General features: G+C 34.7%; 1 protein-coding gene across 22 annotated transcripts; it reads right to left on the reverse strand.

Annotated features, from left to right (window-relative positions):
- Positions 1 to 399: 399 nt before the first annotated feature.
- Positions 400 to 16,872, reverse strand: LOC125186580 (uncharacterized). 22 transcript variants are annotated; one of them, XM_089058757.1, is made up of 23 exons: positions 16,789 to 16,872; positions 16,446 to 16,689; positions 16,165 to 16,302; positions 15,637 to 15,788; positions 14,296 to 14,425; positions 13,876 to 14,079; positions 13,600 to 13,781; positions 11,718 to 11,853; positions 11,471 to 11,638; positions 9,564 to 10,115; positions 8,951 to 9,049; positions 8,745 to 8,876; positions 8,548 to 8,649; positions 8,337 to 8,438; positions 8,126 to 8,245; positions 7,914 to 8,033; positions 7,702 to 7,821; positions 7,487 to 7,590; positions 2,056 to 2,127; positions 1,902 to 1,953; positions 1,644 to 1,730; positions 1,478 to 1,568; positions 400 to 697 (listed from the first exon to the last, which is right to left on the reverse strand). In XM_089058757.1, exons 4-22 carry the CDS (start codon positions 15,663 to 15,665, stop codon positions 1,512 to 1,514), a joined length of 2,568 nt encoding a protein of 855 aa, XP_088914883.1. In that variant the 5' UTR covers positions 15,666 to 15,788; positions 16,165 to 16,302; positions 16,446 to 16,689; positions 16,789 to 16,872; the 3' UTR covers positions 400 to 697; positions 1,478 to 1,511. The 22 variants fall into 22 exon arrangements, 20 of the variants coding, with proteins under 20 accessions (XP_088914883.1, XP_088914901.1, XP_088914884.1 ...); XM_089058775.1 differs by lacking the exon at positions 16,789 to 16,872 and having other exon boundaries at positions 13,876 to 13,976; positions 14,058 to 14,079; positions 16,446 to 16,774; XM_089058758.1 differs by lacking the exon at positions 16,789 to 16,872 and having other exon boundaries at positions 8,954 to 9,049; positions 16,446 to 16,774.
- Positions 16,873 to 18,951: the final 2,079 nt, after the last annotated feature.

An 18,951-nucleotide genomic window follows, 5' to 3' on the forward strand; every position in this document is an offset into this window, starting at 1 on the left:
TGTAGGTTTTATGTAAGGATTATTTCATACCTATTATCTATAATAATTCTATAAAATTGATAAGGTTTATTTAGTTTTATGTGGCGAGCACGTACCATCATGCTAATAAAATAAAAAAGTTAAATCACATCCACTTAATAAAGCAAATGTGTGGATGATCACTCGTATAAGGACCAATTCAGACAAAAAAACAATGAAGATATTTTAGGAGGGTATTGGTACACTACTCAAACAAGAAGACAATGGAATGGTGTTAAAGAACTCGGAGACATGACATCGGTGGGCTACTCGAACGTTGGTTACTTGTCTTATCCCCATACTACTTAATCTCAAATGTATATATAAGTTATATTCTCTCTACAGATTTAGATTTTCAAAATGATTGAATGTCTAAGCAAGTAAGCAAGCACCAACATCATATAAGCTAACTAAAATTAGAGCACATTTACACCATCTTTCACCATGATAGTTCATTGGGTACAAGAACTGTAAAGCAAACCACTTGTCTTAGATGAAAGTCACCGATTTAAGATGCTGAAGAAATATTGAACGTCAAAATACTTAAACTGCATATCCCAGACTGTAGCAAGTTTTGCAAAATTATTTCAGATACAATGCCTGAACCCGACATAAGCACGGCTTGGTTGTTCGGGAAATCTTCACATTAAACACCCGGATAGCAAGACACTGCAAAAACCTGCAAAAGTTGATATAAAATCAGTGCCAGAATCAAATAATATCACGAATTTTGTGAGGTAAATCTTCACAATGAACAATAATGGAATCGTTAGATCGATATTTATGATGGCAATATTTGGACTCATCCATAGACTTTGCAACGGCTAACTCACAACCAGGTGATCTCACAAATTCCCATTTTGGATCATACGTAGCATACTGAAGACAATAAGTTGAAATATTAAACGAATTGTAATCTTAGACGTTACAAAATATTGAACGAATATCCTATTCTCAAACGACCTTTTTGGTCATTTTAAAAAATATCCTGACTTTCACCCTAACAGAAATTCAGTACCTGGCTTATTTGACTAATTCAAATTACTAGTAAATGGTGCTGGTTCATATGTTATCTAAGTATCCCTTTGCCTATATTTCACACACTATAATACATCTGGGTCCAAATAAATTTTCAAGTATAGGAAATATGTTACGTAGCAAATCACATAGCTCCAAGTTATACTCCGTATTATGCTAATTGCACAGATATATAATGGAATTATAATCTCTATTACTTTCTATACAACATGTCCTTGTTAGATTGGATTAGATGTGGGTGTCTAGATAGATATACGTAATATATATGTGAGTAGATCTGTTCCACATATATTTTTTTGGTCTCTGCTATAAAGCATTAACATACTAGATTAAAAAAACAATTTTAATGTCTATTTATGCATCAGACATGACCACTCCAATACTATGTAGACCCAATGGGTTTTGTGTTAAGAAACCATACCAAAACATTAAGGCCAAATGATTGAAAGAGAAGCTTATTGCGCTTGAGAAGGTCTAGGGTCTGCAGACTCTGCACCAATCTTTGGCTCCTCCTGTTAGATGTGCAAACACACATCATATATGGGTATAACATGTATAAATCACAAGAAAATGAACACAAAACTAACATCAGCAGACAAATTGATATCTCGTAGCAGCTCCCAGCGTTCACTTGTTAGGTCTAATATTTCGATTTCCCCATCATCATAAGTGACCTAAATAAAGCCATGAAATGGGCAGAAAATGAACAAGGAGAGAATAATCACAATTAAAGATCTATATAAATTTTTATGCATATATGGATCAAGAAGCTAGTCAATTGAAATAAGTTCTTTTGCAAGTATGGTAAGGGGGAACCACATGCATGTCACAAGAAGAAATCTTACCTTGTGGGTTTTGGTTAAGTCATAAAAATCCATGATTTTGCCTTTGTAAAACCTACAAACAGGAAAAAAATCTTAATATTGTAAGGACACAGTCCAGAGCTTCTAGCTTTTAAACAGTTCCCGGTGCTGAATGGCTATAACTGCGAATACTTACTTCTGATCAAGAGGCCACCAAACTTTTATTCTGCATCCGACCACCTCTTCTCTAACAGACCCGCTTGCAGCTCTTAATTTGGAAATGAAACAACATTTAATTTGAATTTAATGTGATATACAACAAAAATTGCAAGTGCGTGAACATCTATTGAATGCACACATTACTTTTGCATGCCCTTAATCAAGTATAGTAAATAGATTACTTAAATCAGATGTATGCTCCAACAACCCAGCTACATTATGAGATGCTTTTATGGAAACAAGCCAGATTATTACATTTTTTGGGACCAATATTCCACCCAGTTATGTTTCATTTATCTGGAACTTTCATTTTGCACGCCAAAAAAAGTTGAGCCATCCTTACTTCAAAAGACACAAGAATGTTCGATAACATTTCAAACAAAAGTTTTTACATGACCTTTCTGGGAACTTATAATTGAAAAGAAAGTAAGTACTGCATGCACAGAAGCAGAGAAAGGGGGGGGGGGGGGGTGGTAGCAACGGCCAGGTAGCTCTGAGCTAATGCATGGAAAAAATTATGGACGGTCCTGAAAGGAGGTCAGCTTCCATATGTAACAACTTTGTCCACACATGCATGTAAGCTCAAACAAAAGCATGATATTCAGAAATATTACCGTAATTTAAAAAAAAAGTTACCAACAGTGAAAGATTCAGTTCATAAGTGGTCGGTGCCAAAAAATAACTACACTTAACTTTCTCACTTGATGCAAATAAGGTATCGGTGTATTTGAGTTGGAGAAAACAAATGAGTTTAGATTTCCTCAATTAACAGTAAAATCACAGTGAGATAATCCTTATTTTTTATTTTCAAGGGTGACAAGAAAAACTAAAGCCACTGCACAAGTGGGCTCCTAAACCCCCCCCCCCCCCCCCCCCAACACACACACACACACACGTGTCTAGTAGCTTTCAAACACCCCTCCCATGTCTAGTAGCTCGCAAACCACATAGAAAAGGCATAGGTCCCTAGGAAAACTCTAGCAGAAAACTATTGGCGGAATTCGAATTTGAGGCTTTTTCCATGAACAAGGCCATGAATACCTTATTAAGACTTACAGACAAAGCTCATGGAGGAATCCGTGCCAGCTTACACCAATTATTTTTAGACACTGAACTTTGAAGGAGTATTCATGCTCGCAAGGTGGCTGCACCTGCACCAAGCCCATTCACTCTTGTCAAATGCAGTTTAGACTATAGTACTTCTCCTGTATGACCCAAAACTTCACTTTGTACATGCTCATTGAAGAATTTCAATTCACCCCTTTATATGGTCATTTAGGACATATCGTGCTAATCATCAACTTGCTTCACACTTCTTATCGCCTATGTTAGGCCTCAAGTTTACTCGCGAAGGAAGAAAGGTGCAGCATAGCCTGCCTGACTCATGCCTTTGGGCTTTGGGCTCCTTTCACGGCTTCATATGCGTAAATAGAATAAAAGGAGTCTTTTCTCATCTAAAGTTCTCTTATTTAGAACAGGGTCTGTTGCCCTTGGGCAGAAAAGAGTTTTCAAATTGCATGTTATCATTCCTATTCAGTTACAATTTCTTTTTGGAATAATAAACATCAGCTCCATTATCATTTCAAGGGTGTTTGGCTGAGTTAATAAGCTCCTTAAAACAACTTATAAGTTCTTGATGAGTGTGTGGCCAAATAAGCTCCTGAGTTGTGAAAGCTACAACAGCTTGTGAGCTTCAAAAGACAATAGGTTCATCAACCCAACCTTATTTATTCATGGTATTTTAGCGCAAACTAAGAATTAATTTACAAAAATACCCTTACTATGGTTTGCTATTCCCAACATATAACCTTCCAATTTCATATCCCCTTGATTTTTTACTCTCATCAGGACTCTCTCTCTAACTTATAAGCTTACTTTGACAACATATAAACTGTTTGAGACTATCGTATATGCTCTTGAAACATCTTATTAAAAATAAGCATAGCCAAACACCCTCGTGCTCTAATATGCCTAGCATGATTAGATGCAGAATGGAGTTTGTGGAAACTTGTCTTATCTGTTAACAAAGTACATATATGCATACTCCAACTTATCAGTACAATTTTCTATTCCCAAATACATCCGGAATATGAGTATGTATGCTTGTTTAATTATGATTGTCTAATGGTCAAGGAAACTATTCTTTTTAAACATGGTCATCTCATTGGCCTTTAACCTCCTTCTATTGCTTGGCACGATGGCGTTCATTACTAGCAAAATGTTTCAACTTCATTAGAATCATAGATCAATTATCTCCAAACACAACTCGCCTTTTGAGAGGATATTTTGAATGATGTTATTCAAATCAACAGGTGTCGAGCCAAAATGAGCTGAGCATATTCGTCAAAGACATGTTGTCGAGTGAACATTAATAGTGTGTGGAAAGTTTTCTTCAATTTTAATACGTATGTGAAGTTATTGTTATACACACTATTCCTTACTTTCTAGAAATTGATATAACTACCACCGACATTCCAAGATATTGTGCACCACATATGGGAACTAATAGACACCCGCAATCTCATAGATAAGCATCATGATACACATGGAACTACTCATCTAGGATTTCTATTATTTAGAGCGGCATTAGTTGCACCCATGGAGAAGAGATTCCCATTTGGATTAATAGTAATCGGTTTGGTTCTCCTTTACTCTAACATGCTTACTTGATTAAACATTAAATGGATTTCTTCTAAACTTATCTTTTTCGTTTAAAAAATATACTCTTACTCAAACTTATTGTTACGACTATATTCCTAAATGCATTTGGAAGATGTGAGCATGGATTAATGGTGTTACTATGTCTATTTAAATATGATTATCCAATGCTTGTGGCAACTATTTCTCTTATTTGGAGCGGCGCACGTTGCACTTAGGCAATATAGACAATCTCTTCTGATTGCTTTATATTCCTATTCGGCTATAACTCCTTTAGAATTAATAGTATTTGGATTAGTTCTTTATTACTCTAACAAGCCAAGCATGATAAAATGTAAAACAGAAATCGCAAAAACTTGTGTTATTAGTCAAAAAAGTAATATACTCATACTCCAACTTAATATTATGATTATGGTTGTGAGAATCATTTTTAAGAAATGATCATCTCATTGGCCTCAAAAATGCATTTATTGCATGGTACAATGGCGTTGTTTCCTCAAAATTTTCCAACTTCATGAGATCCTAGGTTAACGGCCTCCAAACGTGACCTAAATTTTTAGTATATTTTGGTTATTGTCATTTGACTCAATGGGTACCTAGCGGAAAATATGCTTGGCATATCAGGTGAAGACATAAGGTGAAATAAGTTCTTGAGAATTGTATGGATATCATCTTTGGTGTTTTACATTTTAATATCCATGATTATGGATTTATTGGATTTTTGGGGATGAAAATCGTAGTAATACTAGCATCCATTCAACCTCGGGAAAAACCCCCTTCGAAGTAATTTAATCGTTGGCAACTTGTTAGCACTTATTAGTGTTGTTAGGGGCACATGAATGCGTAATGCGCCAAATTTTGCTATAATTTATCATGAAACAACTATCGAAAAGAAACCCTTTCTTACTATTTTTCTTTTCTAGTTTTGTTTGCAAGGGATAAAGGAGTTGTAGGAGCATTGATCTTAGACGCATCTTTTTCGTTGATGTTGGCTCCTTAGTTTCTTTCCTTCATGTAGGAAGCGCCAAGTGTTAAGTGTAGCGGTAGGACCCGAGCTTCTTTTTTCAAAGACTGTCTCAATCGGGGAAAGAAGGACGCGTTGACTCTCCTAAAGGTGTTCTCTCACGGGAATCACTAGTAGGTGATCGTTGCCAACTTGTTAGCACTTATTAGTTTGTTAGGAGCACAGGGCATACTAAGGCGATGAGGTAAATATACGGGTCATGTGCAGAGGTATGAATGAGGGAGCTGAAGATTAAAAGAAATTAAATGGGCAAATAAGTATAAGTGCAGAGGTAAAATGGCTAAAAGAAGCAATAAAGCATCATTAATGAGCCTAAATGTTGTTAAACGGTTAGAGATGATGGAGAGAGATATTGAGATGATGCAGGGATATGGGAATTAAACGAAATAAAGAATGAATAGATGGAGTCACGGTGTTGTTAGGAGCATGGGGCGCACCTAGGGGATTAGATGAAAACCATGGGCGGCGGGGGGCACCCCCACATATCGAGGCACAGCAGTTCAAATAAAATAAATTATGCTTATATTAATGGCTAAAAATTATGTTATGCAGGTATTAATAGTTATTAAAATCTAAATACTCACACCAGTTGTACTTAATAAAGACTTGTAATACTATAATACCTGCCATCTACCACCAGCTGTACTCCAACTAGTGAGAAAATGACAAGTTTAAAATATAAGCAACCCTAGTTCTAACAAATAAGTATTCAAATAATTCTATAACCCTAATTGTCAGGAATTCCTTGCTCAAGTTGTGGGAACAGCTAACTGTCACTAACTAGGTCAAGTCCCAAGTCATGCAAAGTGTGAACAACTAAATTCACTATGCGGTCCTTTTCCGCCTTTTCCGCTGACCAGAAATAATCAGCTCCACGACACACTAAGCCAAAATTTTGAGAAATTGATATCTGAAACATTAGTAATTGCAAGATTCCTAAGATAGCTTCCACATAGGTATTGAGAAGTAGTATAGAAAAACTCTGAGAGAACTAGTATTACTTCCAAAGAGGATCACATAGATTATGCTAGTACAGAGTAACAATTTTAACAAGTACAATGATTTTAGTAAAAATGGCTCCAATTTAGTATAAAATGGAAAGTCTCTACAACTGTACATTACATATAATACATCCAACCACAACCAACTAGGGGTGACCACAGTTGATTAATTAGCCAGAACAAACTTGACTATTTAAGTCTTTATCCAAATTTCGGTGCTAAATCCCATTCTTGGTTATAGTCTCAATTAACCTACCTAACCATATTAAAAAAACTAATTTTATTTTATATGCTCGTCTATATATATATAGGCTGAGCGAGGGGAGGGGTTGAATTTTTTAATCTTTACGGTTTGGTACAGTTTGTACTGAACCAACAGAATATCACTCAGACAATCACCAATCACCTTAAACATATAACCAAAATCATGTTTTTGGACTAGTGAAAATACTTTTATGCATACTGATAACAAAAAGAGAAGATGGCTCACTTTCCTTTTTGGTTTGTCCCAACCAAGATGACCCATTACTAAAAATGAAAATGTCTTTCTCTCTACTTTATTCACCATCTCTTACTTTACTCTCTCTACTTCACACACAAAATAAAATTGCATATATTCCCGTGCCGCCCGAGGAAGGGGTCATCTTCCTTGGGACAGAGAGAGTATATCTAGATCACTTCTGAGATCCACAATATCAAATGAAAAAACAGATAACAGGCCAGACCTCTTCCTTGGATGCGGAATGCTTCCCTTTAGGTTTTCTTTACACACTTCAGCAGATCGGGCTTTAGCTTGTGAAGACATTGGTCTACATTGAGAAGGCAATATCTGCCCAAGACCATAGGGCATCATAGAGTTAGTGATTAAATACTAAAAATGGAGATAAACACCATGATAATTGCATAAAATGCTTAGGATTTATATAAGGTCGGTGATTACCACAATATCTTCTTTTAGGTCTTCTGAGAAACTAGACTTTCTCCTATTTTTCTTCACAGGAGATATCTTCGTCAAAGACGATTGCCCTTTTTCAGAACTGCTCTGTATTCCATCACAATGCTATCAGGTTAGCAGTTAGACACTTCAACATAGAGAAAGACGTCGCAATCATCGTGTAAAGTGCTTAGTATTTAGAAGAGGTTGGTGATTACCTTGATATCTTCTTTTGGCTCTACAGAAACAACAGTCTTTCTCCTGCGTTTCTTCGCAGGAGATACCTTCTTCAAAGACTCTTGCCCTTTTTCAGAGAGGCTCTGTATTCCATCAGGATGCTATCACGTCACCGGTCAAATACCAAAAATCAGAGAGAGACACCATAATCATTGAGTAAAGTGCTTAGTATTTATACAGGGTCGGTGATTACCACAATATCTTCTTTTAGGTCTTCAGAAAAATGAGGCTTTCTCCTACTTTTCTTCACAGGAGACACCTTTGTCAAAGACCCTTTCCCTTTTTCCGAGTGGCTCTGTTTTCCATCAGGATGCTATCATTTTAGCGGTTAAATACTAAAAAACAAAAAAAGGCGCCATAATCGTTGAGTTAAGTGTTTAGATTTATAAACGGTTGGTGATTACCGCAATATCTTCTTTTGGGTCTTCAGGAACAATAGCCTTTCTCCTACTTTTCTTCACATGAGCTACATTCGTCAAAGACCCTTGCCCTTTTTCAGAGTGGCCCTGTATTCCATCAGGATGCAAACATGTTGGCGGTTAAATACTAAAAAAACAGAGAAAGATGCCAAATTATTGTGTAAGGTGCTTAGATTTATAAAATATTGGTGATTACCATGATATCTTCTTTTAGGTTTTTAGAAATAATAGCCTTTCTCCTACTCTTCTTCACAGGAGATACCTTCATCAAAGACCGTTGCCCTTTTTCAGAGTGGCTCTGTATTCCATCAGAATGATATCATGTTAGAGGCTGAATACTAAAAAACAGAGAAAGACGTCATAATCATAGAGTGAAGTCCTTAGTATTTATACAAAGTCGGAGATTACAATGGTATCTTCTTTTAGGTCATCAGAAACAATAGCCTTTCTCCTACTTTTCTTCATGGGAGATGCCTTTGTCAAAGACCCTTGCTCTTTCTCTGCGCGGCTCTGTATTCCATCAGGCTGCTATCATGTTAGCTGGTTGGTCATAAACAAGGAGTGAAGTGCTTAGGATATAAAAAAAGCACAGTGACTACCACGATGTCTTCTTTTAGGTCTTCAGAAAGAATAGTCTCTCTCCTTTTCTTCACAGAAGATACCTTAAGCAAAGACCCTTGCCCTTTAACAAAGTGGCTCTGTATTCCATCAGGATGCTATCATGTTAGCTGGTTGGTTTTAGCTTAAGAGTCAGTGGTAAAAAGTTATCAATTAGAGCCAACAAGAAAAGGATCATAAGCAAAGGAAATTAGAGAGGAGATAACTACCACATGAATAAAAAGGATTGCATCGTATTGAACTGTGGTTACCTGGGTATACTAGCACTGTTGTCTCTTACCAGTATTAAATATAACCTTTACACGACAATTATTAGCAGGGTTGCCAAACCAAATGCTAACAAGTTGGACATACTAAATAGTTATCCAAAAGATGACTGCACTCTCTTATCACAATGTATGAGATCCAATTAAATAAATAATTTGACAAACCAAATGCTAACAAGTTGGACATACTAAATAATTTGAATGAAAACCCTTGAGGATCCAAGCGTAGAATCCAATTAACAGACACAATATTTACAGCCTAATGACCAAAAAAATAGAATTTTCTTGGTCACTAATTGCAATGAAATCAAGGTCCATCAATAATTACCTTAACAATGCTGTCTCTAGTCTGATCTTCATCCTCCGACACAGCAGCCACTCCTTCGCTAGTAGGCTCTAACGTTTTATTCGGTGAACCTCTTTCACGTCTTTTAGTCTCTTTCTTCATTTTACTAGGATTTGGAGAAATGGAGCCGCTGATATTTTTGCCTGCCAGCTTGGGTGACAAATTCTTTGACATTTTGCTTTTTGCTGCACAGTTTGTGTTTTTATTTTTTTTACCAGGTGATTTCATTGACCTCCAATCAATCAACATCCAGAAAGGATCATATCCTTCATCTGCTTTTTTCAGTGAACTTGGTCTACGAATTCTCTTTCTCCCAATAGGCAACAACTCTTCTGGTTTCTGTTGTGGCATGTGCATTGCATTGCCTAATTTATCAAGATCATCAAGAGAATGAGATATCATCCCTTGATTTTCATTGTCATCATTTTTGGAATTTTGAGTTTCGTTGCCCTCAATTTGATTACATAAATCAACTTCTACTGTTAATCCCGCTTCCCCGGGACACAAAACATTTTCAACCGTATCTTTTGGGTCCTGCATAAGAAATTACAACAGAAAACAAATGTTGGCAAAAGCAGGTCATCATATTCGCTCTGAGAAAATCAAACAGTTCAAGTATGAGATTTATCATATTTAGTTACTTGTTCAAGCCTCGCTGTCGTAAAAGATTACGATAGCAAAAGTTACAAAGTATATTTAGAAAACTCTACTAATATCCACCATATATGGTAAGTGCATAGTCTCAAACTTTAAAACTCCCAAGAGGTGGAGTTAGAAATGGATAGAATTATATTTTTATGTATGGTATATCTTGTAGAGCAAGTTAGTGCTTTCCTAGTTCTGTTAGGACTTTTGTGTGTGTATAGGTTTTTTGGTCAGTTGATGAATATAGAGAAAAGGTCCTCAACGTCATTTTCTATGTTTGATTTAATTGCTAAACTCACTATGATAGGTAGGTCTAAAACTAAACCATGCATTTCATGGACAGCATTAGTTTAAGACGTGTATGTTGTATACCAGGTCCCAAAGACCAGGATACTGCACCATGAATGACATAATTGGAGTGGCCCTCATACTAGGAATTGTAAACAAAAATTGAGTTAAAGAACCTTTCCTTTCATTGGAATGATAATGAAGATGACAAAAAGGCAGCAACTCTATCAATGGTCAATGATATGTCAGGGAATGAAATCATGGAAAAAAAAGTCTTCACTTCTAGTCAAGTTGTAGAAGTAATGCAGTAGCATGATAAAGCTGTTGCATATGATAGTACTAAATGAATATCCTACCAACAAGAATCGACATCCCACAACTACTTATTCCCAATTTCTTATCTTTTCAAGTTGTGGTCGTCATTCCTTACAGCCTTGTGTTTTAAAAATCAATCTTTTACTCAAGGTTGTATCTGCGTATTGGTCCAAAAGATATTATGTTTTCAAAAGCTTTTGTGTTTTCTGAAAGCATTTGATAATTGAAAAGGAGCAACAAACTTTCTCTATTTTCAAGTCACAAGCTTTTAAAAGGCATCGTCATAGAGCAAGACGCTGGACATGATAATGAGATTAAACACTGCGCTGAGGCAGGTTACACGCAACAAAGCAATGTGTCTTTGGTGTCTAGTGTTAGTTACGTACTGGTAACCTATTGACTGGATATAAAAGAAACAAGGCAGAATATCTTCCCCAGACTAGAGCTGTAAGTAGGTAAGTTGCTACATAAAGAATCTAGCTGGTTTCTTTGCTCACAGAAATCTTCAGCGTAAGTCAGCAAGGGAAAGCATGGAATGTTATTTACCAAACATAAATGATAGCAATGGCTAAGTTTTGGCATTGTCTACTAATCTGCTTCAAGTTAAACTATGGAAAAAAGGTAAAACTGGTGAGACAAACCGTGATCTGCTTTTGGGTTGCTTCCTGAAAAAGTGATACAACTACTTCAGCATAATCCTCAATTGGAACATCCAAACTTCCTACTGCTTCTGGAAGATATGTTTTGAGGTCAGCAGAGCAATTCTTCAATGTGTTCACCGCCAGCTTGAAAGAAACTGGTGCAACATTCTGAACCAAAAAGAATAAGAGTGGGAAACAGTAATATGACATGCTAATCATAGAAACTTACAAAATAAGATAGAATTACCTGATTCTCCTTCCTCAAATAATTAAGAAGGGTCTTAACAAGCACCAATGAGAACTCGTCATAGTCCACGTTGTTATGAATGACCATCGTCATAATTTTCTCCATATTTATGAAGACTTCATAAGGATGTTGGGTTCTAAAGTAAGCAAACAAAAGATATCAGTGGTAGAAATGGGTGATTATAATACAAAATCCAATGTTTGAGAGGTTTTTTGCTTTACCACCTAATTTTTTATCTTTACACTTAGCCAGGTGAACTTTGAAATTTTTGCTAAGAATCTTATTTTCCAAAAAGTTCAAGAACATTTGCTAATGAAAATTGTAAGAACATTTTTCTTAAGAAAGTGCAGGGACAGGAGCTTCTTCATAATTATTATACACAGTTACACACTTACAAGCATGAATAGATAATAGTCGCATGAAATAAGGCCAGCAGTTAGCAGTGCCAGGTGTACAACAAGGAATGGGTGGCAGTTAGTTAATACGTCAGCAAGTTAGATCCATAAGATTAAGGGTCAGAATTTTATCGACATACTGAATCTTTTAACTCTACTTCCCTATCTCTGTCTTTCATCTTATATCCTCTTCTAACCAATCTTCTGGGATTCTGAAGAAATTGCTCATTGAATGAAGTCTCAACTCAAGGATTTGTCACATACTAATAAATTTCCAAAAATATTTTTAAAAATGTACTAAGTCAAAAGAATATCAAATGTCCATGTACAACTTTTGCGACGTCAGATGGAGAAGTATTTATGAAAATTATGAAATCCATATAGCAAAGTAGAAGAACTAATGAAGTTTGGATGAGGTATTAAAATTACCACTAACATAAATGATAGGCAAATACAAGACAAAATAATCACCATAAAATATAGATTTTCCGTGAGGGAAGCATAAATTATAGATTACTCCAACTAGATGTCTTTAGATAAGCATCAACTTTTTAATTCATTATCAGGTGAAATCAAAACACCAAATAGAGCCATACTTAAGAGTCACCATTATCAGGTGAAATCAAAAGACCAAATAGAGCCATACTTAAGAGTCACCACCCGTACATGTAAATAATAGGATTTAGACTGGATAATCTGATTTGGTATATAAATTAAAAAGAGTATAAAAACAAGAAACGATAAGAGTTTAGACTCTGCCCACACATTGTCTATAGCATCTTAATTGTGCTACATTTTCCACTTTTACCAATGTATACTCCTGAAGTGTCAACTGTCAAAGTTAAAACTATACTAGACTTAGATCGGATTATAAACTACATTTGTTGCAGGTAATAAGATGCATTTGTTCACAAGTCACAACTACTAGAACATAGAATAAATGATACAGATTGTAAGAGCAGGTTGTTCAAGTCGAGCTGAGTGAGTTCACTCGAAGTAAGAAACAAATATTAATTCAGTATTGGCTACCGAGTCAAATACCCAAAAAAACAGAATTTAGAAATCCGTTGTTCCATCTAACCATTTGGATAGAGTAAAATCTCAGATTTATATTCAAAAGCTCATGGTGAGGAAGAACTTTTATCGAAGAACTAAGTAAATGAGAAGTTGTTTTATAGGGTCATTTCATTGAGTTTTGAAACTCCTTTTGTTGTCAAGGGAATAATGTCTAGATAGTTTCACCATGAAGTTCTGGAAAGTTCTCTATTCTAGTATAATGTAATACAAACCTATAATTTCAAAACATAATTAATAAGTATTCTATAGGAAGTAGATCATTTGTAAGGTAAACAAAAGGTATAATGGTGTTGCTACCAGCATATAATTTATATCCTGGAATAGTCAGTCACATTTATGGTAGAGAAATACCAAGAAAATGATTATCAAGCAACCAGATGACAATCACCATAACAGGCTGGCTCTCTTACCTAATTCCACCTAGGAATAGGTGAAACATGTGAAAAATGGAGTCATGCAACTCAAGGTCCAGCATCATAAGGCATGACTCGCTAAATGACATAGTATTAAGGATGGATATGGCTTTTGAATATGCTCGTCCATACATGCAGGGAAACATCCCAAAAGCTCTGTTAGCTATAGAGAAAAACTCCTGCAATTAATTAAAAAGGCTTATCAATTAAGCATCAAAACTAGGGAAAGGGAAAAGTAAACAAGAAGATGAGTACTTGACAAAAACAAATTACCTTCATATCGGCTTCCCCATAAGGTTCGTCAGGTGCTGTTATTCTTATGATCTGACTAATACAAGAGACCACTGAAACTCTTACATCCAATTCAGAATGTCCTATAAGATCTCTGGTAATTAGAGCTTCTTTAGCCGGTTGAAGAAAAGTCTCCACCAGTTTCTTATAATTTTGAGGTGTACCTGATAAAAGATGCTCCAATTTCTGACAGGAAATCAAATAAAAATTACAACAAAGCAGATCCAGGAAATGATTGTTAGCCTAGATGTAAGAATGATATCGTTTTCAAAAAACAAAATGAACAAATAGATTTAGATGCAGAATTAAGCATCTTATGATGAATGTATACTTTTTTTATTTGCTTCAATTCAAGAACAGATGAACAGAAAAAAACTCTGATAGAGGGAAATTAAAGCTTACATCAAGTCTTTCAGTAAGCACTTCTGTACAATCATAGGGTTTAACAAGCTCACTCCCATACTCCATGAGGGATTTCTTCAAATCCTCAACAATTGATGCATCTGAGGCACCAGAACCACTCATGTTTTTGCTGAGAGAATGAAACAGCTATCTCTTAGAAGTAGAAAATTCAAGAAAAGTGACCAAAATGCAGAGTGGGGAAGGATTGCTTTATAAGGGACAGAAGTGAATCAAGATGTTGAATTGTGCAAAATGAAAAGCATGCATCGACAGCACAGCAAGAATCTTATGCATCAGCATCATTAACAAAAGTTGTTGAAATTTTTTTTGTGGAAAAATGCCATAAATAAGAGAGAGAAACTCAACCATTTGTTTGAATTGATATATTTACTTTGGTGAGTAATATCCAGTGAGAAGATTTTACAATTGAGCAATGTCAAAAATATTTATTGTACAATGCTGAGAGTGCTATAACTCATTTTTAGCTGTAACGAAGTGTTCAGCAATTGGTATACATCTGGAATTTGATAGTATAAGGTATTCTCAAAAATATTTATGTGATTGCAGTAACCAGATATTACTTGTTGTTACTCCTTTGTGATTGCATTAATTTTCTACCATGCTAATTTGTCAGCATTGTTTGTTTTTACTTGCTCTCATTTTTCATTTCCTATTTCAAAACAAAATTTTCTTCATATCATTATTGTCCTCAGATTACTTTCCAAACTACTCCATACATTCAAACTTTTTCCTTATTAATTCAATTAACATAGATAGTGTATTTAATACAATTCCAGTAATTTGTGTCTTCATGTATTTCACTTTTCCCCTTTATTTTAAACAACTTCATACTCATACCAAGCTGATCCAATTTACCCTTAAGTGCTATTGTCTCTCTCTTTTTTACATGTATGTGTTCTGAACCTGGCTTGGGTAGAACTGAACATAGTGTCATACTTATAAGCAAAAATTTAAATTTTCAAGCATTTTCTTGGTCCAGTATATCTTCTGCTTGCTGTACCTTATGCTTAGACTGGAAATTTCGTAGGAATCCAACCCCCAGTTAAGTTTCCATTTCCTATTATGGTCCCGTCCCTATCTAGCATCTTTAACAAATATTTTGGCGGAACATCAAATTAAGATAAGCATATAATTTGAGGGCACCAAATCGTACTGTATACTTTTTAAAAAAAAAATCAAGAGTCCAGATCTACTTAGCAATATTCCAATATCTTACAATGCAGTCTACCTTATTCCGTCTTTCCTAAATCCATAGAGACAACAGATTCAGTTTTATATTAACAACACGGTCAGACAAATAAAAATTCTGTAAAGTGATACCATTTCAGCCAGGAGATGAGAAAATGCATGACCAAACAGTATTCTCAAGCATGTGACACAAGTCCCTTCTGATTCTTTTTTGTGAGTTCATTTTCAGTATCACAACATTGGACAACTATCTTCAGCTGATCCATAGGATCACTGCAGATTATCTGTGAGAAAGCAAATATATAGATTATTGTATCTTAAACCAGACAAGGTCTATATTGATCTAAAAACATTATGAACTGTAAGGCAGCGCCGCCTCACAACAAAGCACGACAGAAATGTGAATATACATAAATATAACTAAAAAATTCCCAAGATGGAAAACTTTTCCTTGTTTCTATGGAGTCAGCATCTGGCATTTCGTGATTTTGATGTATTTAAACTAGAAATTGAAAAGAAAAAACGCAGCTTTGAGAGTTTCATGCCATATCTAGAGAATTTCGCACACCATCCGACACTAAAAGCCTTTCTCTGGAATTAATTGACCAAATACATTTTCCATGTGTACTCATATACTACAAGATTTCGTTAAATTCTTACTTAAAATCAATTGTCAGTCAGACTATGACGTATCAAGTCCAGAAGAGCTGCCATTTTGCGAGCAATTACATCCTTTTGCTCGTTAATAGTTGCTGAAGGCAATTGTTTGCTCCCTCGACGTATAATAAGAAATATTATCTGCATTGTAGAAAACAGTGACAAGGTTACACTCAGGATAAACGGCAATCTTCTCAATCGTGAATTAAATAGCAACAATAACAATGGAAAATCTTCACTAGGGCTTGGCTACACGTTGGTGCATCTAATTAAAAACCATATACCTCTAAACAAAAGTCGCCTCGCCTGAAATAAATTCGCAATGGACGTCAAGGAGTAGCGTAATTTGAAAGGGGGCAAAATAAGCGGCGGAACACGCCGCTATTGATGGTGGCGGCGGCATGTGAACTAGTTTGAGCCATCAGCAAAGGAATACAGCGGCGGGGTAGGGCAGTTTTACGGTGGCGCTAGAGAGACTAGACGCTTCATCTTCTCGAGTTTGGAGTCTGTGTAGTCAATAGTTGAGACCTCGGCTCACACACATCATCGATTAGTGCATTTGATGTTATGGAGTAGAATATATGTGAATAGCATTATGCACATAAACAAAGTTATAAATCCACTCACCTTAAAATCACTCTGTAACGGAGGCAGCACTTAATTTGCAACGGCAAAGAAACAAAATCAACACTTACGAGTTAGGGATCAAATTCATAAGAAAGATTATTTAACTTTCTCTCCTTTCCTTTGTACATATATAAAAGGGGAGTTTTAGAGATATTTACGCAAATGCCATTTTAGCTGAAAAATTTATACAATATATAAAAGGAGAATTTTAAGGGCATTTAGGAAAATAAGGGAAGTTTTGGGGTATTGAGAAAATGTTCTTTTAAAATAGATATTATTATTTAAATAATTAAATCAAATAGTGATATTAAATTTTCAGTTAAAAATTAATTTAAATAATTATCATGTTATTAATAATAGTCATTTATAGATTTTGCATATTTTAAAGAAAAATCATTTATAGATTTTGCATATTTTAAAGAAAAAACAGATGCTACAAATGGGTTGTAGCGCAGTTAGTGCGTTTTCTGTTTTATTATATTATGTACTGAATTCCAATGTTTAAGTATGTGGTAATGTTAATTTAATGCACAATAATAATAACAATAATTATTATTTTTTAATCCAATCAAATACATGAACCTAAATTATTTTATAAATTTCAATATTTACAATGATATTCATATAGATTTTTATGAGTTATATAAAATTGGAGTTTAGGAAAGAAAAAGAATGTCATCACGTTTTTTTAATTAAAACCACTCTTTCTTGATATGAGTATATAAACAAATTTACAGTCAAGATTAAGGTTAAAAAAAATCTCTACTATCAGTAAGGGTTATCAAGTAGGCCAACGCAGTGTAAGGTATCGAATACAGATCTAAAAACTCCCAAAATAAAATAAGTGATCAACAAAGTAAAATTGAACCAGGGCGGGCGGAGAATTTTATTGATATTTGGCTCATTTGTTGGTCATGATGAGTATATTTTAAAGTCAAGGGTTTAGAATTTAGGTTTCAAGGTTTGGGTTTTTAGTGTATAGGATCACTATATTGTAATGAAATGAAGCTCGGTGATATTTACATGAATGCCATTCGAATAATATATTTATTTATTATTTAAAATTAATTTTTATAAATAGTTTATGATTTGAAATAAAAAGAATAGACATTTATTATTGATATAATTTGTAACAAATGACATTAAACTTTATTTTCAATGTCAGGTTAATAAAAAAGTTATTTATTAATTAAATTAGCTTTTTATTAATAGTCCATGATTTAAATTGGTGGCGTATATTCTAAGCGTTTTGCTTTCCACGTTCAAAAACCACCTTACGTAACCTTTAATTAGCATTTCTTCTCTAAGTATTTCACCTACAAATATTAAATTTTAGTAAACGTTTCATATGTAAATACTATAATTATGTTGAAGATGGTGGAAACTAAAAGGTCTTTTGTTTATGAATTGTGGAACATGAAATGTTAACTTTTAGTTTTCTATAAATACATGTTCTTTCATTGTTATTCATATTTGCATTTTTTTTGGACTTTATTGGTGTTCGAGGAAATTACAGGAAGAATATCAACATGAGCCTCACGGACCTTATTGGTGCAGAGGACACATCGATGTGGATGGCAATCGACTATTTCATATATGTGGCAGCGATGGAGCCATAGATCTAAGGGTTTTTTTGTGTTATTTTATGTAATTTCACCATTAGGGCAGTCATATTCGAGCTGTCTATAGTTGCTCGGTTAGTTGGTTGACGAGTATCTATATTTTTTGCATGGTAGTAGAGGGTTTACAAATTTAAGATTTGAATTTGTATCTTTTTATGGAGTTTACAAGGATGATGGAAGAAGGAAGAAAGAAGGTTTAGGCTTTTTCGATATTCGAATTATTATTATGATTAGTCGAAGTCTTTAACTGATTAGATTTATTCTTTTAGTTAATTGGATACTGAACTAATTGGCTAATTAAGTTTTTTTTTATTGAGAACGTTGAAGGTTTTTGAAGAGCTTAGTTATTTTCTAGACTATAAATATGACATTTAGTAACTTATTATTGATACACCTTTATTTTTATTTATTTTTCGTTACTTTCAAACAGCAAAAATTGACACGCTTCGTGAGTTGGTATTCGTCTGACTCATCGTAAATTTTGTTGTAATATGAGTACATTTTTTTGTATTTTTGAATAGCAACAAAACTAAAATTTGAT

The sequence above is a fragment of the Salvia hispanica genome, chromosome 5, assembly GCF_029641045.1.
Source record: "Salvia hispanica isolate PSC_SH4W2 chromosome 5, Shi_PSC_v1, whole genome shotgun sequence".
Taxonomy (NCBI): domain Eukaryota; kingdom Viridiplantae; phylum Streptophyta; class Magnoliopsida; order Lamiales; family Lamiaceae; genus Salvia; species Salvia hispanica.

What these genes read in the sequence shown, in the direction of transcription:
- LOC125186580 (XM_089058757.1), bottom strand. Translation starts at nt 15,665, where the DNA reads ATGCATTTTCTCATCTCCTGGCTGAAATG. An exon ending in CTAGAGACAGCATTGTTAAG is followed by an intron (nt 9,050 to 9,563) that starts GTAATTATTGAT and finishes GATGGAATACAG; the next exon opens with AGCCACTTTGTTAAAGGGCA. An exon ending in ACCTAAAAGAAGACATCGTG is followed by an intron (nt 8,877 to 8,950) that starts GTAGTCACTGTG and finishes ACATGATAGCAG; the next exon opens with CCTGATGGAATACAGAGCCG.